Source organism: Gymnoscopelus braueri, assembly GCF_963280865.1.
Source record: "Gymnoscopelus braueri genome assembly, chromosome: 4".
NCBI lineage: Eukaryota > Metazoa > Chordata > Actinopteri > Myctophiformes > Myctophidae > Gymnoscopelus > Gymnoscopelus braueri.
The window spans coordinates 31,465,645-31,490,919 of record NC_137605.1 but is presented as its reverse complement, the minus strand read 5'-3'; the positions used below and the strand labels follow the sequence as shown (position 1 = coordinate 31,490,919).

The window sequence follows — 25,275 nt, the reverse complement described above, 5'->3', positions numbered from 1 at the left end:
ATGCACAATGTCCCATTTCAAGTTTTGAAATGTATAACAATCATTTGAAAATAGCAGATCTACAAGCGACATTGTGAGCTTGTAGATCTGCTATTTTCAAATGGCCGAAATGTATATTGGGCGGAAGTGGTTAATGTATGTTTTGTAAATAATAATCAAAATCTACAAAGTAACTAAAGTTTTCAAATAATTGTAGTGGAGTAAAAAAAATACTTGAGTACTTTTTCCACCACTGCTCTGATCACATTGGACCGTTTACTGTCAGTGTTTCCGTTCCTGGCATTTCATTGGCTGTTTTCGCGGGCTTCTGCCGTTGCCTCCGTGTTGCTATTGGCTACTGTAAATGTCAATCACACTCGGGAAATCCCTAGTGGTGATGTCACAAATCTTATCGCCATTTTTGTTGAGGAGCAGTCAGCAGTGTTGCCATGTCCACTTATTATAAGCGACTTTGGGATATTTTTTACGTAAAGTTGCTTGTAAATATAATTCCCTCTAACGCCCTGGAAGACCCAGGGCTCTGCGCTTGTACAAGGAATTCCACTGCCCTGCGAGTGCTCCAACAGTAGTGAAAATAAACAAAACCATTTCGCTACTCACCGAAGCAAAGGCTGTTTTGTGTTGTTGAAAGTCTATTCTCGGAGGTGGGAAGCCTCTCAGCACCCCACCTACTCTGTAAAATACACTTTTTGGGCAGAAAATAAAATGTCAGCGAGACGGAAATTATTTGTATTTACTCCACAGTGCCCTCTACAGATCTGGAGGATTTGAACTTACCATTAACCAAACTCTGTAGAGGGCACTGTGGAGTAAATAAAAATAATTTCCGTGGCTATTTTCCGTGCTTCGAGTAGCGAAATGGTTTTGTTTATTCCCCTGTTGGAGCACTCGCAGGGCAGTGGAATTCCTTGTACAAGCGCAGAGCCCTGGGTCTTCCAGGGCGTTAGAGTAGCTATTTATGATTCTGACGTCTTCAATCTACGAGAGTTGTAGGGTTCACGCCCTATGGAGACATGGACTTTCTGCACTATGCCCCGTACACACTCCAAACATGTACAAATTGAAAATAAAGGTGCTTACCCCCAAGCCCAAAATGTTAACTGGGTCTACGGGGAAGTAGTTTAATGTAATAATCCATATCTTTCAATAAAGAAGTGTTTTAATGCCGTCTGTGGCTGATTCTGTCGGAAGTTCCCAATGGGCGGTAGTGACGGGGCGCATCCGGTGAAACCCGGAATTACACTAAACAGGAAGTAGAAGAGGGTGAAAAAATGGCGTGCGGCCACAGACGGCATTAAAAGACTTCTTTTTGAAAGATATGGATTATTAAACTACTACCCCGTTTTGAAAATAGCCGATCTACATGCTCACAACGTGATGCCAATATTGAATATTTTCAACAAGCCTATGTATGTACACATAGGTTTTTTTTTAAATGCTCATGTGGTCGCTTCTTTTGGGCTTGTTTTAATAGACATGGTTGCTTATTTCTCTTGCAAAACCTGGCAACGCTGATCCTGTCTGGTGCTGGTGAGTGCTGTGGTCCAGTAGAGTCAGTGGTCCAGTGCAGAGACCTGGTGCTGGAGCTGTCAAATCTGTGACTGAAAAGGTGCGTCCATTACTTTAAAATACAGAACATTTAAGGACATGAGTGTGCATTCTGTGTAGCTACTGTCCAAACCACGCGATGTACAGTAATGAGTTCTGTATGAGTGTAAACAAAACTTGCTGTTGTGTGACACTTGTGTAAATGTGTAATCATTGTGACACAGCAGTTGCTGTGAGAGCGAGACAAACGATGTTACATTATATATTCCTTATCTGCAGGCAGAGGGAATGATGACTTAAGTACAATATTGAATATTGGTTGATTGATTGATTGATTGAATACTTTATTAACAGTTTGCAAAAAAAGCACAGAGGTACAGATTTATACAAAAGGATGCTAAAAGGATAACACAAAAAAAAATGGCTTATTTCCATTGAGGTCCTCCTGTGTATTGGAAATAGACTCCAAATAGAAATAGACTCCCAACACCTCAAAATGACTTGGATGACTCATCTGCTTTGACTTTAAAATAATACATTGTCCTCCACAGCTCGTGTAACAACTACCTTTTGAGATGAAACAAGAGTACCAGGATCTCATTCTGCAGGCATGTGAAGCGTCATCACTAAGCATCGGTACCAAAATCCAGACCCTCTGGAGCGGCTATGGAGAAATAGTCAGGGTGCACTTGCAGGGCTGTGAACGGCCCTCAGTGGTAGTCAAACATATCAAGTTTCCAGAGGATGCCGAGCATCCTGGTGGCTGGAACACAGACCGCTCTCACCAACGTAAAGTCAGGTCTTATGAGGTGGAGACCCACTGGTACCAGAACTACTCCACCAATCACATGTGCCGCATACCGGTCTGTGTCGCTGCCCATTCCTATGGAGACGAGATGATGATAGTGCTGGAGGATCTGGATCTCGCTGGCTTTGACCAGAGAAGGTAATCTATAGCTTGCCTTGCATGGCTGTGCAACAGTTTTTGTTTTAGTTCAGTGGTATTAAGTAATCAGAATCAACTGTATTGTCACATAACAGTTTACAGGTGTAAAAAGTGGGTGAGATTCATTTTTTGTTTAGGGATCCCCCTTGGTCAGGAGAGATATCAGGCTTCTGGGCTTCAGGCTGAGCTACTCTGCAACGGGACCGTACCTATGTTCCCCGGGTCCTATGTTCCCCGGGTCCTATGTTCCCCGTTTCCTAGGGAGAGCGGGGAATATAGGACCTAACCTAAACCTAACCCTAACCATAACCTTAGTGGGGAACATAGAACCCGGGGAACATAGGTATGACCCCCTCTGCAACCACCTGATTCGAATGCTATCAATGCATTGAATGGGACATTATCACGTTTTGCAACACAGACTGAGACTGTGACAAGACCATCTTTGACAGCACCATCCAAAAATATTTAACTGATAATATCACATGTCTATACTTTTTCACTGCCTGACTATGACAAAATGATCAAGTGAATAGATAATTTGTGATGTACTTAATACTTAAGGTTGATATTCTTTGCAGATCCAAAGTGAAGGATGGAGAGATAAGGGCATGCCTCAGCTGGCTTGCCCACTTCCATGCTCTCTTTTTGGGTGTTTCGCCAGAGGGGCTTTGGCCTATTGGTACCTATTGGCATCTGGAGACCAGGCCAGATGAGCTGGAGGCCATGGATGATGCCCAGCTTAAGGCTGCAGCTAGTGAGATTGACAGGATTCTCAACGAATGCCGCTTCAAGACCATTGTGCATGGCGATGCCAAGTTAGCAAACTTTTGTTTCTCCTCCAGTCGGACGGACGTGGCAGCTGTAGACTTTCAGTATGTGGGTGGGGGTTGTGGGATGAAAGATGTTGTGTATTTATTGGGAAGCTGCATGGAGGAGAGGGAATGTGAAAAGAGGGTCCCTGACTTTCTGGACTACTATTTCACAGAATTAAAATCAACTGTGACCACAGAAGTGGACTTTGCTGCCTTAGAGGCAGAATGGAGGGAGATGTTTGCTTTTGCCTGGACAGACTTCCATCGTTTTCTGCTGGGTTGGATGCCAGGACACTGGAAGATCAACAGGTACAGCAAACAACTGACCAAAGTGGTGTTGCAAAAACTTAAACTGTGATTGTGGGGAAAAAAATTAATTAGTGGTGGCAGTAACCTGAAGAAGTGTGCTTGTGACTGAAGATTTGCCAGTTTGAATCCCAGGGTGCTTTGGGAACGTGAGTGAGAACATCTACCATAAAGGTCCCCTTAAGAATGACATTTAACCCCCAACTGCCCCAGCAGTACTACTCAACAATGGTGAACAGTGAAATGCTGGTGTTGAGCACTTTCCAGATGTGTGTGTGTAAAGGGACAGGAGGGCATACCGAAAAAGGACATAAATGTTCCTGAAACCTTCACATGGGTAAATAAAGGTTTAAATGTAGTGTGGCTATTATTGACTCATTGGTTTTTATTAATTTAATTATTTTCAATTGAATCTGATAAATGTACATCTCTCCTGGGTGAAATGTGCAACCTATACCTGAACATTTATTTTGTTTATTAAAGAGCTGGAGAGACCCCTGAACAAACACTATTTAACAATGATTACTATCAGAACATAGAGCTTTAATTATTATTATTTTTAAATTACCAACAAAACAAACCTTTTTGTTTAACGAAAAACTATCACTTACACTTCCTTTAATTAAATATAAATATAATTGCTTCATTTACAGGATAAAAATCAAAACGCAATAGACACTCACGTTTGTCTTTATACTTTAATAAGCAGATTCCATTGCGCGAGGGATCGCTTGCCAAAAGATCCGATCTAAAGTTTACATTTAGGTGTTGGTATATCATGTATTCTTTTTGGCAGTGGTGTAAAGTAACTAAGTACATTTACTCAAGTGCTGTAGTTCAGTGCAATTTTAAGGTACTTACTTTACAGGAGTATTTATTCATAGTATTCAATTTTCAGTACGCCACTATCTTAGAGGCAAATATTGTGCTTTTCCACGACAATTATTTGACAACTTTAGTTACAATTAGGCTACTTTGTAGACTGTGATTATTATTACAAAACATACAATAACCTCTACATTTCGGCCATTTGAAAATAGCTGATCTAGATCTGTATATACAAAAAGATTTGTATATAATGTATACATTTGAAAACTTGTGAAATGGAGACATTCTGCATAATGAGTACTTTCTACTTTTGGTACTTTAAGTACATTTTGATACCAATACTTCCGGACCTTTACTTGTAACAGCTGTATTTCTACTTTAGAGTATTGATACTTTAACTTAGGTAAAAAAAATGTGAGTACTTTTCCACCACCGATAGATGGGTATGTATTCTTTTTGGCAAGCGACGCCAATCTTGACGTTGTTTCCGGGGAGGGGATCATCACGCCCGACATTACATTAACATTACAACAACAAGCTAGCTGTAGCTGAGCCGACCAGCAGCACAGTGAGTCGATTGGGGACAAGACAAGAGGGGACGAAGAACATTGAACACCGCAATCAGGTACAAGCGATGATCTACACTAACTGCGTCAAATCATGACATGAAACGGACATGAAATTGGATAGTGATTAAAAGTTAGATGGCAGAACAGAACAGATGACCTGTCTTTGTCTGTCAGCCTGTCAGATGCCAGCAAAGCTACAGCTAAACGTTAGCCAAACAGGCAGCTGTCGTTAACCAGGATCAAAACGACGTTACTGAGCTGTTGTATTGGGATCATCTGATAAACTATTGATTTGCATAACTGAAGATTTATGTCGGCTTATCTGTCAGCTCACTGGCTGTAGATGATGGGTTGTATTTGTTTTGACAGCTGTCTGTCTGTCTGTCTGTCTGTAAAAATGAGTCTCCACAGCAGGTGTTGAGTGTAAACTCAAATGCCCCCACACAGATTTTAGATCAGGTGTCTAGTTTCTTTGTTGATGTGTCTAAGTTGCTGCTACCTTATCACCACTGGATATTGGATGCCCAGAATGTTAGCCTAGTTAAGTTCAAGCTAGGTGAAGCCACTTGCTACCACTATGGCACACGTTTGTAAATATAACAGAAAATGCATGCCATGTTATGCATAGCCTATGCTGCATAATGCTGTTGATGTTATGCTAGTACAGTACTGATAGCATTCTGTCTACTTTGAATATAGCCGTTGTGTGTCTAACATTCAGGACTATAATTTTAACAGCAACAGCCAAAGTGAATTGAGGCTGTGGCTGGTCAGTGTGGCTGCACTACAAGGTACCTTAGTTACAGACATCCATCCATCCAGCCATCACCTGGACATATGTCTATATGTCTGGACATAATGATACCATGTGATATGATATAAGGTGAAATAGTGAAGGGAGTCTACATATTGGAATTCTACAAGCCACTTAGGCCAGTACATAAAGATATCAAAGCAAGTGCTTAGTGTGACCAGGTTATTTGCAAAGCAAATTAAAACTAAACCTTTTACCAACCTCACTCTGTCCAACAGGGATCAAAGAACTGTGGCCACAGGAGGATCACCTATCGATAATTTTGTTTGGACATTGAGCAAATTAATTCACTAGTCAATGAGAGAGTTGTGGTAAAGGGGGAGCCCCACCCCCATCCATCAGAGTGATCTGTTCAAGCGGTGTGGTGAGGTCACCATGGAGAAGATTTGAGTGTGTCGTGCTCCACAGGTAAGCCCTGAGCTGTGACGATAAACCCCTCCCTCCTCATAAGCTCAGGTTCTGTAGAGCCCACACACATAGTAATATGAGCCATGGACTCTGGGGTGTTTGACATTCCCGTCACCTTGGTCATCAAGGCCCCCAACCAGAAGTATGATGACCAGACCATCAACTGCTTCCTCAACTGGACCGTGGAGAGATTGAAAAGCCACATCTCCAATGTGTATCCCAGCAAGCCGGTAAATATTGAGCAGCCACCGTTGTTTTTGTAATCTAACATAAACTGGTAATCTAATCTAATGCTGTGTAAAATAAGGCTATACTGGTATGTGTTTGTCTGTTTTTCTGGGCTCAAAGTCCCTTAACAGAATGAACAGAAACAGGATCTAAGCAGCGACGTCCGGGTGGTGCAGGGGTAAAGTACCTGCCCACCACTGTGAAGACTGGGGTCCACATATGGCTGTGGGAAACTGGCACGGGGTGTTGTCTGTTGCTCCAATAGGGACTCCTATAGGTTGGTTGGGGTGCCTGTTCAGCGGGGAGCGGAACTGGGAGGGATAGCGTGTTCCTCCACATGCGTTTAGTAGACACTTTTGGATAAAAGCGTATGCTAAATGACTGTAATGTAATGTCAGTCAATGTCGGTGAAACTCCTCCATGTCAGATGAAAAGAAGCGACTGAGACGTGGTTGTCTACACACCCTCCCCAAAGCCAACAGTAGGGGTTGGCAGTGACGGGGACATTGGAGGAATTGCCAATGACTAAATGAGAAAAAAAAAAATAAAGCTGTTTATTTTATTATTATACGATGGCAAAATGTGTATTCATATGAATATTTTTTGGATGGTCACTAAACTTCATATCACAACATCAGATTACAAAGTGTTGGTGGGACTTCTCAGCTTCTCTGACTCAACAGCTTCATGTTTACTTTCCAGTCATCCAAAGACCAGCGGCTGGTGTACTCAGGGAGGCTCCTCCAGGACCACCTGCAGCTCAGAGATGTGCTTAGAAAGGTGTGTGTGTTGGAGAGAGAGTTGTTGTATTTTTATTGAGCTTTTGTGGTAGGTAACTATTAACTTGTGTCAGTATTCAGAAAGTGTGTGTGTCCATGTGCATGTAAGAACAAACTGAAAGAGATGGTGGCTGGGCAACAATAGCTGATCTGATGCTGCATATTAACAAAGGTTTAGCATTGTCTCTGAATTCTGGCCCTTTCCATAGTAATCCTCTCTCTCTGTGTGCTGTTCTCCGTTTCTGTTTCTCTCATTGTCCCTCTCTGCTCTGTGGCTGGCACCAACTCATTCTCTCTTCCTCTTTCTGTCATTTTGTCTGTCCTGGCCATCTGTTTCTCATTCCACAGCAGGATGAGTACCACATGATGCACCTGGTTTGTGCCTCCCGGACCCCTCCTGACTCTCCCACTCCTCACAGTCCCACTATGACTGACCCAGTGGCCTCTGAGTCTGGCTCCAGCTCTACCGTGAGTAGGCAGACTGTCTGCTCTTGTAGGGCTGCAGGATCTGATGTTTACTGCACTTATTTAGCTAGATATGTGATTACAATTGTCATGGATTAGTTACTCGGGGAAACGCATTGAAAACTTCATTCATACACTTAATTGATTAATACTTTATTAGACCCAGATTGTCCTGATGGTTTATACACCTGCTTGAATTATATGGCCTCTAGTTTCCTCTGAAAAGAACCTTTTCAAACAATGGTTGCCATTAGGTTTGTCATCATGATAATCTAGACATTCGGTAGATTAGTGCTCTCAGGTGGCTTATGATTGGTATTCACTTCTCCACACTCAGAGTTCAGACGGCGCTGGCTCTGCTTCCCCTGTCACCATGCCAAGTCAGGAGAGTCAGCCCGTCCCTCCTTACATTGTACCAGGAAGTTATGATGGGCTGAGGTATCGTGGTGGCTTCCCCCAGTACAATCCTCACACCCCACTTCCTACTGGTGTTAATCAGTGGTGAGTTAACATGAACATTTTCTCTGTTATTGGTTTACTAAAGCTCCACAGGTTGGGGACCCCTGGTGAAAGCACCGTTCAGATCAAAGATTTGCGACGAACCCATTTGAAACTTGCAACCATTTCAGACTTAGAACAGAATCCTAAAAACGGCAACATTCTAAAACTGGACAGTCCACATCAAGAAATTGACTAGACGCAAGGAGTGGTTCAAGGCAGAGAGCTGGTTGTACACGCTTGCGCTTGCATGCCGTTACAAATTCTTAAGTCGCTGATTGTAAGACATTTTTAATAGTTGCACTGACGTATGTTACATTCTAAAACTTGTTGCTTCCAATTCGACAAGTAAAATCTCATGAGACTTAATCAGCCAGTGTCAGCCAGCCTGCAGTGTTTTAAAAGGTTTTGTCTCGTTGCAGATCTTTGATCTGAACAGTGCTTAATATAAATTCACACACTGTAGATACCTAGTTTCAATCACGAGCATTACAACAAAACATTACAAAAAGTAAAAGTGGACAATAGCTGCCACAGTGGGCATAATGCTGACAATATGCACTATACATAATGTATCATAATTGCACACTATACAACTCTACATCCACGAAACTACTAACACGGTGGGCACGATGGCACAATACGTACATTCAATTATTTTATTTAACATTTGATGACATTAACATTTGGCACCCCAACATTATTTGCATTTAAATTACAGGCCCTAACGTCACAAATGAGTGTATGACCTCCACGTAATCACAGATGCAGTCTGTGACAACATGCAATATCATTGTTATCATGACAGGAGAAACAAGAGCCAGAGCCAAGCATACAGAGTTGAAAAACATCTCCCATAACGACTCTGTAGTCTGATACTTCTTTAAAAAAAACACTACTGTTTTTCTAAAGTGTATTTCGTCTCTGTCGGGTGGAAACAGCTACATTTCTCAAAATGCGTCGCTTCCCGCCACGTTTTGAGCTCTGCTACTTTTGATGCTTTTGTGTGACGCTGTAGTATGATCAAGTAGGGCATTAATACAAAAGATATAATATGGAGATATAATAGGAGGTTTCTGCCTGACAGCAACGATTTATTGCCAAGACTTCAAGATGAGATTTTCCATCTGAGAATTATATAACTTTTTGAGGGGATCACTGCCAACAAGTGTGTATGGGACCCCCGCTGTTGTCTGCTGAACACTGTATGTGTATTTGCTGCTAAAGTTCAATGGCACTTACTTCGACCTTGCACTTTGTAAGTCGCTCTGAGCATCTGCTAAATGCCTAAATTGTAACATGCTAATCATAGGACACTCATTTTCAATTGTCTGTTAAATAAGTCTGTCACTTTTCAGCAGTCCTTTGTCTCTTATTTGTATCTAATTTACATCTTTGTCCACAGGCCAGAAGGAGCACAGGTTCCATTTCAGGGGGGCATAGAAGCCAACACCCATCCACACCCAATGTACATGCCCGTGCAGATGTTGTGGTGGCAGCAGATGTATGCCCGCCAATACTACATGCAGTAGTAAGTAAGAATGATATCTAAATTAACGTTCTCAGCAGATTATAGATTGAAAGGACATGATGTCACGAAACAGTACTATCTTCTTCAGCCATGAAAGCTTGAACAATCTAGGAAATGCCCGATGAAGTGAAAGTTGTATCATAGTTGAAAATCTAGGCATGTAAAAGATGTTGTTATTGTTATTGTGAAGCACTTTTGTTCTTATATGTGAAGTATTTTGCTATTTCCATTAGCCCAAATTGAGGTGTAGACCAGCACCACAGCAGGACAGGAACACAAAGCAGCCAGCCTGCATAGTGCGGCTTCACCACTGAACACCACAGTGTGTTAATGTGTTTGTCAATTCTGTTTTCATATTTAGTAACAAACTGAACTAGATTTATTATTCTGTCGGATTATTGACTGAAAGTAGAGCGTAATCTGCTGAAGTTATTTCTGAAGGTTTCATCTGCTCCTTGTCGTCTTCAGTCAAGCAGCGATGGCAGCATCCCAGCCTCCCAGCATTGCCCCTCCGTTGCCTTCGAGCCCCTCCCCCTCGCCCCATCAGCCCGCCCAGCCCAATGAGGCCATTCAGCCACCACTGGGACCTAACCCTGCCCCTGCTCCCCTGCCGGAGAACCCACCGGCGGGCAACCGCAATATCCAGATGAACGCGCAAGGCGGGGCTGTGCTGAATGAGGACGAGCTGAACCGTGATTGGCTGGACTGGCTGTACACAGTGTCACGCGCGGGCGTCCTGCTCAGCATCGTCTACTTCTACTCCTCCTTTAGTCGCTTCGTCATGGTGGCCGGCGCCATGCTGCTGGTCTATCTGTGAGTAAGATGTGTGTGCGTGTGTGTATTCCAGGTTATTCAGTTACTCATGAGTGATGTCACAGAAATACTCTTTGCAACAGAGAAGAAATCATCCCAAATTAAACTTTTCATCCCCCTGTTAAGAAGGTACCACGATTGCACACAAAGTAGATTCTTAATTAAGTTAAATGTTTTCGCTGTGATGTTAGAGTAAAAGCAAAGGGATTTGTGTTATTTCAGTGTTTTGACTGAGACCCTGAGAAGGTATGACCCTGTAATGAGTTCCATGTTGAATTTGCAGGCATCAGGCTGGTTGGTTTCCCTTCAGGCAAGAGCAGCAGAACCCCAGAGGAGGAGAGAGGGACGGGGCCCCTCAGGAGGAGGCAGAGAGACACCAGGATATACAGGAAATGGTGAGTTGTATGCATTTGTTTTCCCCCTCTGTACATCATGTCATGTTGTACTTGCACATGTATGGTGGGTTACCCTTATTTGTTGTTCATAGTTTGTTTTGGTTATTTCTTTTGACACTGCTGGTGTCTCTATAGTAATATTTCTGAAATTTGTTTTCTTCCTCACGGCATCGTCTGTCTCTGCCCGTCTGTGTCCAGGAGCGGCTGATGGACGAGGGACTGGAGGATGAGGACAGTGGTGAGGAAGGAGGCGGAGGCCCTGAGGACCAGGCTAACAACGCTGCAACCCTCCAACAGCCTGGCTTCCTCACCACCGCCTGGTCCTTCATCAGTACCTTCTTCACCTCGCTCATCCCAGAGGGACGGCCTCATCCCGCCAATTAGACAGATCTGTACCTCGTCCCCCCCACCTCAGATATCCCCTATTACCACCACCAGTTACCCCCGCCCCCAACCAGACTGTCTTCTTCAGCCCAGCCACCCAACCACAAACGTACCACATGCTGCCAACTAACAGACTTAAACTCTACTATAATGGGCTACCCTATAGTAATGGGGGAAATGGACATGGTGTGTGTTGAGAGTGTATTGCTGATATCTGTATTGGAAGAAAGCAGGTGAGTATGTCAACAAACCTTAAGAAGCTCAAGCTTCAGCAGTGTAAGATTCTCTTAAGATGTAATGCCGAATTCACACCAACAGTGATAGTGTTTTTCCGCTAAGCCTTCTGCTAAACAGATGTGTTCAAAATGTTCGAAACGTCCACGTCACCTTTGTGTGTACGTATGCCTAGTTCAGAAAACAGTGAGCTTCTAATTGGTTGCCACCTTGTCTCGTCGCAAAACTCAGCAAAACAGACAAATGTTCCTCAACTTTTCTGCACCACTTTTTGCTGGCCTTGCCTACCGTCACAGCAAATTGCACCTTGCCATATACAATGCATGGAACCAGGGGTGGTTCCAGCTGATTTGTTTTGCGGGTGCTGATTGGGAGCTTAACTATTAAGCTCCCCAATGGTGTTACAGATCTGTGGATACAGCCAACCAAGATAGACATGCACACACAACCAAATGCGATCGCGCATGACACCCAAAAGTGTGCCGTGTGCGCAAAATATCTTGTGCATAAATCCTATCTGCTATTCAATTATTCTATTTGCGCATATTGCAGGACTCAAGAATCAGCGACCGTTCATAAATGAGTGGGTATGTTGCAAGGCAGTGATGGCTACATCATTGCATGCACATGTCAATATGTATATGTAAATATAATAATACATTTAAAGTTTGTGACACCTGTATGCTTCAATGTCTGTTGTGGGGCTGTCAGTTTTTACCAGATTCAAGTTTGAATGTATCCAAAGTTAAAGAGAATTTGTTTGTAGTACATCAAACCTGTATTTTCATAATAACAAGCAATCCCAAAACAATTATTGTGAATGGTTGTAACTGTATTGCCTCTGAGAGTAGAATTAAGGGTAGAGAGAAGTCACAATTATGAACACACTTGCAGTCTATGAAACATGTTCATTTCTGGTGAAAGAACATCATGATTGATAATATGAAAGACAGATTAGGCGATGAAACCCGTGAGACTGATGTAGTCGATACCGTTAACGACTGGAGCTGTCCTCTGTAAATTCCTTGCAGGTAGTGAATTTCATGTACAGGCTGTACGCAGATAAAACAAAATACAACATAATCAGACTGTAGCGCAAAACAGCACGCATACACAATGTATGCAGTCAGTGACAGAAACCTCATCACTGTTGGACAAACAATCCAGATTAGCTGAACAAATTAATAATGGGATCATGTCACACAGTCTAACACTTAATTTTATTTAGTTAAAAAATGTAATGTGTGAAGTTGAAACATTTCTTTTGGGCGCTATGGCCTTCTTATGGGGTGCTTAAGCACCGTTTCTGTATGGAGCCACACCGCTTTTTCAGAACAACAAAGCGGAGTTACGGTCATGGTGTGAATTCGGTGTAAGGGTAGTTACAGTTAGATAGACATGATGGGTGTAGTCTTCCATTGTAAGCAAGAGATGAGGTTAAAATGAAAGTGATGAGGGATGTGGTATTTAACACAGGAACAAGGAAAAGTATTTGCTTCCCATTAGAAATTAATGGGATTTGTGTGTACAAAATGATATTAAAACCCACATCTGTGATGAGATGTAATATGTGCATTCTGAAGATGCACATATAAATACTGCTGCAACTGAAGCACATTGTTTTCCCCTCTGTGTATTTGAGCATTATGTATTTACATATGTAAGTATATGCATCTTTAAATTACTGAATATATGCTTTTTTGAATAAAAGCCATGTTGCAGTTTTATTCATTGGCTGTTTTATTGTCCTGTTGTGATACTGTAGTACTTGCCATGTCCTGCAGGTGGTGCCATTTGCTTACAGTAGGTCAGATTTGAGATGGGGATGCTTTGTAGCATTGCTCTCTTCCCTAATCTCCCCTGGTCTCTAGAGCATCCTATGAGCAAGTTACTGTGTGTGAAAATAATATAGTATACATTATCAAAAGTAGCCAAATGCCAAATCCTCTGATGAGGGTGTCCTACTCAGATTGGTTTTCACTGCAGACCCTCAATAATTTGATTACTGTATCATGGAGAATTATTGGTTATTTTCAATTGTTGAATTGATTGAATTGAATTGACATTCACTTTATGTAGACATGAGGAGTTGTTTTAATTCACACTTTAGATTTAGGTGGAGTTACACATGCAAATAGCCAATGGTAAAATATCCTCCCTCCCACCCTGAACAGGTCTTGGTAGCACTTTGCAAATGAGCTTTAAGCAGAATAATATTCCAGTGTATTAACTCCTGTAACTGTGAAAGCACTAAATCACAAGCTTTTTCTTACATACTGTACATTGAAGAGTGAAACAGTATGGGGAAAAACTTTACTAGTAATTCATGTATTATGTAATTACACTACTGTTCCATAATGTTAATACAAGCCATTATTAAGTGTTCATTCCCATTTTACATGCACAGGTATACCCAGCCTGCTACTGTCAGACAGAGGTGAGCGGGGAAGCAGTTCAGACAGCGATGCACTTCGGAGAGTCCTCCAAAACCCCCTAATCGAATGACCATGGATTTTTGTGTTGCTGGTCGTAGAAGGCCCAATTAATTATGCATGACAGCGGCTTGACGGCCATTTGATTTCGTTACACACGCCCCCCTCACCGAGCCGCCGATCCAATCGGGTTACGACAGACCCCCCCCCCCCCCCCCTTCAGAAGGTTAGACTCTCCTTATCAGTGGGAGAGATTTCCTAAAGATGGTGTTCGGGGCCTTGTAGGACATTTCATCATCATAATAAGCTCTTGTTATGCAGCCGCTCTCCTGCTTCTCTGCTATCAGGCCTCGTTGTCTTTGGAAGAGCTGCAGTTTGGCTGGACACCTGCCACAGACGACAGAGGGGAGATACACAGCCCTGGGGAAAGTTGAGAGACAACTGCAAAATTATCAGTTACTTGTTTACTATTTATAAGCATGTGTTTGAGTAAAATTTACATTTTGTTTAAATTGCAAATAAAAAATATTTATTTGCGGAAAATGACAACTGGTCAAAATAATCAGACCTTTAATGTAGCAAAGAAAACACATTCAGGATCCAACATTTGGTGGAATAACCCTGGTTTCCTTAACTAAGGCACCACTAACACTGTTGTTGCCATACAACTGGTCTCATTGCAAAGTCTTTATACTTTTCCTCGTTAAATAAGATTAAGTACAGGTGATCACATAGGAAGTACCTCATCAAGTAGAATAATGTGTTTGAGTTGGAATTCAACAGATACCGGAATGGAATTGCTGCCATACATGTGGAGATGCTAATTTATGACAAATTTGGAGATTTTTCCAGAGTTGCAGATGGTGACACTGAGTTTATTAGGTATTATGCAAAGACATATGAAGAATAGAGATAGAAGACAATTGGAATGGGATGGTGATGCAACACATCAACTGCCTATGTTGAAGCCACTCTTAAATAAACCACATACTGTATCTTGATTTAGTCAACTTTGTGACCTATGCCTGACGGTGTCTGCTTAACGTATAATATAGTTCTTGCATCATTTGGTCAGTGTAAGCCTACTATGACTGATAACATTTTTAGGTTGCTGTAGGGAGGCAAATGTATGTATGACCTAACTACATCCTAAGCAGGACAATAGCCATATGCTGAGTAAACTTCAACTGTTTCAGTGTCACTAATGGGAAGTGACTTGTTTGTAACCACTAAGGCAGACTGAACATAATCTAATACCAATAAACATAATTGTTCTGGTATAAAAGGCCAACGTCATTTAAAGCCTGCATATAGTTTGGAACTACAGTATGTGCTTCGTCATTGACAAAAAAAATTGGTCCCACTTCAAATCTTCCCCAGGGTCCCACAAATGTCAGGTGAGGCTATGGAGAAGAGACAAGGAAACCACTACTGGAGCCCACATGTCACAATATATTTAGATGACGACAACAATCTCCAAGTCTATCCACAAAATTGCTTTTTGTCAGGACAGAAATTTTACTTCAGTCAGCAGGCAGTGAATTTGGTTAATTTTGAAGGACATTTTATGGACAGACAATGTAAACAACTGCTTGGGGTGCCCGAGCATCAAAGGCCTATACACTAGATAACTAGCACGCCCCCATCTACATGCACAGTGTTGCAGTGTTCAGGTTCCACTGCATACTATACATCTCAGAGTGCCCCTCATCGCCAGGACGTTCTACAACAGCACCATTGAGAGCATCCTGACGAGCTGCACCACTGCCTGGTATGGGAACTGCACTGCCTGTTAAAAGATGATTTTCCCAGGCAGGGACTGACAAAGCAAAAAAATCACTTTTCCCAAATGTAAGCTGTTTACTAGCATTCTTGCCAAAGGCTAAAGGTTCGCGGTCACAGTCCCATAGCTTGGAAAAACAGCCATGCCGTGGATTTATTTGTCGGTTGGTTGGTAGGGGTGTGCTTTTTTAGCTGCCAGGGTGTGTCAGAGAGAACGCCAGCAGAGATCAAGAAAGCTTTTTCAACAGTGCAAATATATAAAGGACTTATGCATAGCAAGCAGTCGACCCAGCAAGGCTGGGCTATATGAACTTGGCTCATGGAAACAATCTTGTGTTTGTACTCAACAAAGCGCAGGAGTTTTAATTACTGTCAGTGTCTCATCAATTGTGTCTGCAAGAACCCACTGTAGCACCAGCATCCTACAGTGACATAACAGCCAATCAGCGGACGACAGGGACATTGATACAGTTATGTGGACATTCCCATAAATTTTTGTCCTTAGTGGGTTGGTCAGTCGATCGAAAATTGCACATGGGCATTGACCATTGGCATATGCAGAGACAAAGCTGATTTGACCCTTTCCCAAAATGAATCTGTTTATTAACATTTTTGCCACAGGCTATGGGATCTGCAGTTGCGGTCCCCATGTACAGTATGGACTAGTGTTCCTGGAAGGTTGATCTTTCTAGGTACTGACCTCTATATGTTCCCATGGAAGATTATACGGCTGTTTTGCATGTGTTCCCATCAGGAACGTGACTCTGAACAATATAGATTCTCTTCTCTTCCTCCGTTAGGGGCCAAGGCCTTCCTCTTTCTCTGTCAGGGGCAAGGCCTTCCTCATCTGTCAGGGGCAAGGCTTTCCGCTTGTACAGGAAGGAACGCTGCCCACAGTGCTCCCTGCAACAAGCACCACACGCCATTTCAAAAGGAAGCACCTATCTTTCATTTGACTTTTGCTAAACAAACAATAAAGGTTGTAACTTCAAGAACTTACACAAAATGGTACTTTTTGTACAAGGATTGATGTCTGGGGATGGCATTATTCTTGCACGTGAGATTCTTCTCCATGAAGGGCCCTGGAGCCAGAGCAATACTTTGTCCTTTCTCCACTACGCCATCAACTGAGTTGATCACGGACTGCACAGGTAAGACCTACAAACAACATGCCCTTAAGTTAAGCACCTAAAGGGTTTTACTGTATGTTAACTGAAAAGCAACATAATTGAAACCGCAAAAGAAGCATTGGAACACTGAAGCACCCAAAACTAATACACATCTATCAAATGCATCTAACAGTTTGCACGGCAATATAGTCATAGTATCAGGTCTATTCCATGTAGGAGTTTTGAAGATACTGGTGGAGGATGTCTAGGAGGACATTTCCCATGATAGCCACATTAACAAAGGCAGTTCATAAATGAAGACAATCCAAATAGCTTAACTTTTATGAGCCATTCTGGTCACTTCAGCTCCATTAACAGTTTGTACAAATTCCCTTTTCAGGGAGACAGCTATGCAGTAAAATTGGGATTGTTACTTTACTGGGTATATAGACCAGGTCAACAAAAATGCTTGGGGGAAAATAGTTCATTATATATTAATTAACAAAAACTGTAATATGGTACACCTGGTGACATATGAAATGACTGATGACATACTGTATGTACAGATGCTTCCAGATGCCACATACCGCCCTTTGGTGTGATCTGGGTTTATATTGAAACAACTCATTGTGAAATGATCAAACAATACAGGCAGTGAGCTGTCAATGGTAGGAACAATAGAGACATAGAGGACAGAGTTAATAATATTTCATCTTGCTTCGATTTAAATATCCTGATTAATCAGGATGATTGATTACACATGAACAGAATAGTAACTATTTTACCTTCAGTGCCATGCCTGGCTTCCTGAGTGAGTATTTCTGGGGCTTATCTTTCAGTATTTCCTCAAACCTCCCTGAACCTCTTCGCAGGTGGCACATGAACTCTGGGAGCTGTCCGTTGACTCGAGGGACGACGCTGTTGCTGCTGTCCCACAGAATCTTTCTCTGCCACCTGTTATACTGCTCTCTGGCTACTTGACACTGCTCCTGCTTCAGAGCCTCTCCTTGAGAGAGAGAGACACACACACACACACACACACACACACACACACACACACACACACACACACACACACACACACACACACACACACACACACACACACACACACACACACACACACACACACACACACACACACACACACACACACACACACACACACACACACACACACACACGCTGTGGCTAATTTGCAAAGCTCTAAACAGGGAACTTTATATAGAACACTAAATAGAAATAAGACACATGTATTACTTTATTCAAATAATATACAAAGACTATATGAAGACTAAAATCTGTAATCATTCATCATCAGTCTGTATCTAGTGATTATGTGTCTACTTCACCTTCGGCTTCGTGCCTACGACCGCAGCAGACCAGTGCCAATATCGCATGGTATACAGTAGCACTATTATTGCTGAATTACACTGTCAAATACTCTTTCGTTTCATATGTGTTGCATAGTATTATTTAAAACACAGCAAATATAAGACCATATTAGCTGTGTTTACCATTTTTATATACACTGGTAACAGCCGAGGCAGGAAGCATTATTTCTTTTCACATTTGGGCATATTGAGAGACATAGAGACAGAGATTTCTGGATTGTTTAGATATAGTTGAGTCTGGACAGACATTGATGTAAACTGCAACTGGTTGCCAGTGGAATATAACTGAGAATATATGCTTATTACGCCCGGTAATGGTGTTTATTTCTGCCCCCAAGTGAACATCACATAATAATGGCTGCAGTACAACCCCTACCTGCTAGGTGAATGGTGAGAGGTTGAAGGATGAAGACGGGAGGTGGTTTACTGTAGAGCTGAAAATCCAGTGAGTGCTGGCTCCACGGCCATGCGTCTCGAGTAAGTGTGGGCTTCAGAGTATTTGCATGTAGAATGTTCTCTCTCCATGGCTGTGGGCACACCCAAACAATGGTCGTAATAACAGCAACATTATTTAGATGTTAGTTGTTAGTTCAAACTCCAGGGTTAGTCATGAGAGACAGCAACATTGATTGCATTAAACCTTGGGTGTCACAGTATCTCTCATTATATAGTGTAGTCACAGCCATGATCTCCGTTCTTCACAGAGGCCTGACTGACTGTCTTGTACTGTACTGGTTCATTATTCTCTAATATACAGCCCTTCAAAGATACAGTGTAGAGAGACAAGAAACATGGAGAAAGAGAGGGGAGTGACTTGCAGTCGGTAGGCCAGGAATCAAACTAAGGACTAAGTAAGGAGACACAAATAATAATGTTAACAACCACAATTCTTGTTTGAAATTCTTGAGAGAGGTGATCTTGCTACCATAGAGAAGGACGTTAGAAAATACATGATACATTTTAAAATACATGATAAAAAACCCTAAATAATGTGCCCAGACTGTAAGGAATTCCTCCGTGGGCTCTTAGATTAACCCTATGTTCAGCAGTGACAATTACCTTCTTCAGCTCTGCCACGCGGGCTTCATCTGGACGTCTGGGATGCTCATGGGAATAGTCACTGCTTGCATGTGAGAAGCATTTGGAAGGGGCACTAGATGATCTGGACCTGGGTTTGGTCACATCACCCGGCTCCACAGTGGCACTGTGATACTGCTGACTGTAGGTGAACCTCCGACCTGGCATCTGATGAACATACTGTATGATCAGAGGCATGATGCCACACTGGACATTTAACAGTTAAAAGCACAACATGATGTCTGGTCTTTCTGAACCTTAGGCATCTCCTTGCGCAACAGTTCCCATGCTTCCTCGTTTGAGTTAAAGGTCTGGATGCTGTAATTGTGGGCCAGCCTGGAAGCAGTGTTTTTGGCCACAAACACGGTGGATTTTGGCTTCTGCAACTGCATACTGGCTTGTTGCACTTCTTTAATGTTGGCCTGATATATTACGTGAAATATTAATGTAAATATGAACACATAAATATGAAACCGATATAAAACTGTTAGATACGATACATATGATATAGTTATAGATTATGCTCTTTTAGGTCTATATACTGTACCTGAATAAAGTCCTTGATTTGTTTATGTTTCAACTTCTTGTTGAAGTGATCTTTCATGGATTCTCTTTTATCCATGTTGAGGGGTCTGCATGTCTTCTCTGAGATGAGCACAGAAGACATGTCTGTCTGAGGAGGGTTCACCTCTAGCTTTTGCCCACTCTTCCCAGTAAACGTGTCAAATTCCCTGCTCATGCTGAGAACCATGTCAGCTGAGGGGAACAGCTTGTTCTGCACTGCATCTTTTAGTTGCCTCGCTTGGCACATTTGGCTTAACCTAAGAAAAAATATAATTCACATGAGAGAACACAATATTGGTTAAAACACTGAACTCCACTCCACCCATATTCTATATTTTGCTGAATAATAAGTATGACCTTTATATAAGATAAGACCACACTGCAGCCTAACTCTGCGGTCAAATCTGCAGTGTTCATTTACAGTAGAGTAACTCTGACACACTCTTAGAGTTAAAGGAACATTCTGAGTTTTAATGTGTACTGTACATATTAATACCGTGACACAGCTTGAAAGCAGGAGTGAGGGACCATGTCTCTAATATAGACCAGAGGATGCCTCATGATCATCTCCAGTGGCGTGTGAAGATGGACAGGCCTCAGAGACAAATCTAGTGAGTCATAGATGCGCTTGGAGAAAGTTAGGCCTGAATTGTAGAGAACATTCACCTGCTCCTCCTCAGTCCCATCCAACCTGCAATACAATTGTTTGTTGTGAATTATTGTCTGTGCTGAAAAACAACAAAGCAACCTAGAGGTGTGCATAGTTGAGCCACATGACTGTTTCAGACCAAGTTCATTTAGGTGTTTCCAGTATCCTCATGTGTGGACACGAGTGGCATGCATACATACTGATAAATACAGTGAGCTTCATTAGGCTATAGTAGTTTTTCACTCATGCTTCCTGCAGTTCAACTAATATTCATGAGATTCAAGAGATTACAGAAAGTGTTGGCAGACTTACTTTGGTGGGACTGTCTGCCAAAGTATTTTGATGGCTTGATGTTTGAGCCCCTCAAGAACAAAAAGGTGTATATTTTCATCTAACATGTGGAATCCTGTTACAAAATCCAGCTCCTTGTCCTCCCCGCCCATGGAATTATTTTTATAAGTGGACAGGACTCTGTGAATTGTTTCCATGGATGGTAAGCCTAGTTGGAAAGCGGATGCATTGATTCTCAGAATCTCCGACCTCAGCTTGGTCATTGTGGAAACATTCTCGTACCTAAAGAGATACACGATGCGTCCGTATGGGCAATGTGAAGACCCCACTTCACAGCGATCGCTCAGCGGAAAAGCGACTTTGATCTTGACTTTGAGTTCAGAATTGGCATTAAGGTAGTGGCCCTGGGGCATGGGCTGTTTGCCAAGGATATCAGCAGCACCTGGTGGATTCATCCTTTCAGCCTTTTTCAACCTAGCCCATACACTTCTCTCAGTGGCCAGTAGCTGAGGTGGAGGGGAACATCTGATGGGCAAGTGCAGCTTGAGGCTTGTCTGACCGAGTAGCAGCTCAGACAGGTCGAGACTCGCGAGACCGTAAGAGTTGTACACATTGGTCTTCTTCTTGAAGGGATTGTGGGTAGTACGTTTCCCACTGACCAGTGCAGCATTGTTCACCTTGTCATCATCCAGCCCTGTGCCAAACTGTGCAGGGGGTTGGTCTGACTTCTTGTCGCGATCGTGAACCTCTATCTCCAGTGGAGGACCTGTCAAGAACTCTTGGAGTTCTCCTGGACTCATCAATCCAGTCAGGATAACATTCACATCTTTGAAGGAGACATTGTTACTGTGTCCTTGATAACTTGTCCTGTGCGTGTTCAGGTTATGGACGTTATACTGGCAATACACCGGCAAGCATTTCTCCTAAGAATAGGGATATGATATTTACACCAGAGCTCAGAACAACATGGCAAACTCACAACTCAAAATTGTGTGATTCAGAAAATATAAAGCATCAGTGAATAAACAATGAGGAAATTAAATAAAGGTACAACAAATCGATCATTCTAACTAAAGTTTGTTACCTCTAGGACATGGAAGGGGACTGGGGATGATGGCAATGAGGTGGCTGACAGTATAGTGATGACCAGTGGATTTAGTTCAGCCTTCAGATGATCACATAGTAATGGTCTGTCCAGAGATATGTTGAACATGGCTTCATTTATTGCAGGTGAACAAGTAGACAAGCGATCAGTCAGTGTCGTCTCTCCTGGTAGGTGCATAAATAACACAGTGAAGACTTACTGATAAAAGTGATCGCTAAACTTAAGAATCATTAATATATGGGATCACATTTAATTAAATTATTCCTTAACCTTAGTAGCATGGAATTCGTATTGACACAAGATATTTATATTGGAATACTTGACAATTTTTACTTTAATTTACATGAACAAAGGAATGATATACCTGCCAGCAAATGAACAAGGTTGATTTCAGCTGAGGCGAAAGCGTTCCTTTTGACATTCTCCAGATGAGCTGCATCACTTGCAGGTTTCTTTTTTGCTGCAGCCAAATTCATGTCCTTGAGGAAAGCTGAGGAAAGTATTATTTAAATAACTCTCATTTGAAGCACACAATTATGGTATAAAATGGAGGCAAAGATGTACAATTATATAACAAATGGCGTTTTTGTACTTTTGCTAAAGCCAATTGCCGTAATCAAAGGCGCTGTCTCATTTGCAAGGTGACTTCCTGGGTAGGTAGCATTCTTAGGAAATATGGTCACTTAATTTATGACTGTGTCATTATCATAACATTACTGTAGGAAGCATAGGACATATCAGGCATCAGATACATTACGAAGGCCAATTCGACCGAAACGTTAAATGAAAACATATTAAACTAGAAAACGTGCTCCTCGGAGCACAGGTCTCCGGCAGGTCAGGTAGGTTATTGTGGCCACCTGGTGGCGCTATAATAGGCCAATGTGAAAAGGGTGCCATTTCTTCCTTGGGCTAGTGGGAATGTGCGTGCATTCATGATTTGAGGCCTTTTGTTGCAAAAATGTGTTTTGGTAAATTAGACCTGCTGGTGGCGCTATAACAGGCCAATGTGAAAAGGGTGGCATTTCTTCCTCGGCCTAGTGGGAATGTGCGTGCAGGTTTTCACGGAAATCGCACGCTTTGTTCATGATTTGAGACATTTTGTTCAAAACGGACCAATCCTGCAAACTTTGGAAGCCAACCTTAGCCAATCAGAATGGAATATGAAATATCGGACACATCCGCCTTGATCACATGACTATAGAGATACTGTGTACCGATTTACTTGATGTTCGGATAAAATCTGTAGGAGTAAATGGGTTTTGCACAAATCGGCCTCCTGGTGGCGCTATAACAGGGCCATGTGAAACATTTGGGGTAGAGGCTCTGAATTGGCATCCAGGGAGTGTGTGTGCACAGTTTCGCAGCGACCGGGCCAACGGTGCCGGAGATTAGCTGGTAACACACGGACAGGACAGCACACACGGACGGACACACTGACGGACGGACGGACAGGGGGTAAAACATACTCTCTCGCCATGCCTTTCGGCCTGGCGGAGACAATAATTATAAATTACATGAAGACACAGTTTTTGGGGGTGGCTCTCTATCACATATTTGATTTAAGTAATTTCTATCAATGATGAACACAATCTGATTCTCCCTTCTCTTTACTCTGTCTTTCCTGTTCAGTTAAAGCAGAAAGGCCATACTTGTAAGTCCTTACAAAAAGCTTCAAGAAACTCAGACTTACCAAACATGTCAGTTGTGTCCTCGGGTTGCGTCTGTGGCAGTCTGAAGGCTGGTCTGTCAAAGCGAGCCTTGTTGGACACTTTGTCCTTGCCTTCCCATATCTTTAAGATGATCTTGTGTGAAAGAAGTTTGATCAGCAGTTCTTTGGTAACGCTGACACTGAAAGACTGAGACCAACCAACCCATATCTGATCTCCTTCATGCCAAGGCCTCAGAATCTGTTCACCGGTACATTAAACATTAGATGCATTCATGTTTGGGTTACTCACTTGAAATTATAGACAGCATTATATCCAGTCAATGGTGTTTCCATGATAATTTCTCTGATAAGTAGGCTACTATCCATTTACCGCCAATAAATGCTTAACATTCTAAGTAAATGTCACTTTTGTACAGTGGAACACTGTATAGTACTTATAATGGATGTGAGTTGACCATTCACATAAAGAGGAATCAATCAAGCGTGCTAAAGTGAAAATAAACCATCTTAATCCCTTGAGAGGGATCTGTAACTTTAAACCAACTTGTCTTTGTTCACTGCTCGTGTTCATGAATTGTTCATACTGGGGATACACGCACACATGCTCACTCTAAGGTAGTGTTTACCTTGGACTCGTTTTTTCTGTATATTTTCGCAGTTGGCCCAAACATTGCAAGGTCCACTTTGACTGTCTCTGTGTCATCTGGCAGTAAGTTGTATTCAATATGATAGTAGCCCTGAGCTTTTGGGGTGTCGACCATGTGACCGGAGGGAACTTTCTTTGGCTTTTTCCTGGCCTTTTCAGCAACTACATGGGATTGCTCAGCCTCTCCTAAAAGGGAACATGTGCATATTGAGTATGAATGTGATCAGGGAAATCAACTATTTGTCTAACAGACATTGGATATGGGAAATTACCTCTTGGAATAGCTACTGCAATATAAACTGTCCATGAGACTTCATAACTGTCACTACTGTGTGAAATGACTTCCTCAACAGGTGAACCTGAATGTAACCCATTTGACATGTCCTGGTCCATGGATGATTGCAAATCAGTCTCAGAGGAAAGATGTTCATTATCTTTGCAAAGAAATGCATTATCTGCATCCACACCAATGTGACCTGGCACTGAATAGCAGAGATGTTTCTCTGAAAGGCTTGTCTTCAAGCCTGATTCCTCTGTGATAGTTTCCATCTGTATGAAAAAGAAAAAAGGAAGTTAATTATCAATATAGGCTATATTAATGGTAAAGTTTTGCTATTTTTTATACAATAATAGAGAGTGTGAGGAGAAAGAAATTCAATCATTTCAGTTTACATGCAGTGGTTAGTCTATATATATGATGCACTAGCTGCCAGCTGCCAGCCCCCATCAATGTCACTGTCAACTGATAATATTTTGAGCAATCAACACAACCAGCATGGGCACAAGTTGTCCCCAAAAACACAGGTGCTTCCTAATTGAAAGTAGATTTTCATTATGTAAGTTTAGCATGTGGGAACATTAACAAAGGATATTTCAATATAAACGTTTGTGTAGCGTGTTGAATGAAAACAACTCCAATTATTAAATCACACAGTGATAATAGCTTCACTGTATCAATATAATATCAACTAATCAAACCAATCCTGTGGTTCC

The 25,275-nt window shown here is 42.1% G+C and overlaps 3 protein-coding genes across 3 annotated transcripts; 2 read left to right on the top strand and 1 right to left on the bottom strand.

The window, feature by feature from the left end:
• The first annotated feature begins 1,331 nt into the window (after positions 1 to 1,331).
• pkdc (protein kinase-like domain containing) lies at positions 1,332 to 3,973 on the top strand. Its single transcript, XM_080425562.1, has 3 exons — positions 1,332 to 1,609; positions 2,100 to 2,494; positions 3,076 to 3,973. Exons 2-3 carry the CDS (start codon positions 2,124 to 2,126, stop codon positions 3,665 to 3,667), a joined length of 963 nt encoding a protein of 320 aa, XP_080281688.1. The 5' UTR covers positions 1,332 to 1,609; positions 2,100 to 2,123; the 3' UTR covers positions 3,668 to 3,973.
• Positions 3,974 to 4,937: 964 nt separating this feature from the next.
• herpud2 (HERPUD family member 2) lies at positions 4,938 to 13,288 on the top strand. Its single transcript, XM_080426995.1, has 9 exons — positions 4,938 to 5,068; positions 6,045 to 6,464; positions 7,165 to 7,242; positions 7,590 to 7,709; positions 8,044 to 8,207; positions 9,610 to 9,735; positions 10,204 to 10,548; positions 10,832 to 10,943; positions 11,142 to 13,288. Exons 2-9 carry the CDS (start codon positions 6,318 to 6,320, stop codon positions 11,325 to 11,327), a joined length of 1,278 nt encoding a protein of 425 aa, XP_080283121.1. The 5' UTR covers positions 4,938 to 5,068; positions 6,045 to 6,317; the 3' UTR covers positions 11,328 to 13,288.
• A 981-nt stretch (positions 13,289 to 14,269) lies between these two features.
• On the bottom strand, positions 14,270 to 24,397 carry cfap92 (cilia and flagella associated protein 92 (putative); the record flags this gene model as incomplete). The annotated part of the gene is made up of 13 exons (XM_080425870.1): positions 14,270 to 14,413; positions 16,476 to 16,678; positions 16,776 to 16,933; positions 17,670 to 17,890; positions 18,655 to 18,805; positions 19,338 to 19,523; positions 19,613 to 19,777; positions 19,903 to 20,176; positions 20,416 to 20,610; positions 20,881 to 21,782; positions 21,944 to 22,128; positions 23,658 to 23,874; positions 24,263 to 24,397. 12 exons carry the CDS (start codon positions 24,395 to 24,397, stop codon positions 16,498 to 16,500), a joined length of 2,970 nt encoding a protein of 989 aa, XP_080281996.1. The 3' UTR covers positions 14,270 to 14,413; positions 16,476 to 16,497.
• Between the last annotated feature and the right edge of the window lie 878 nt (positions 24,398 to 25,275).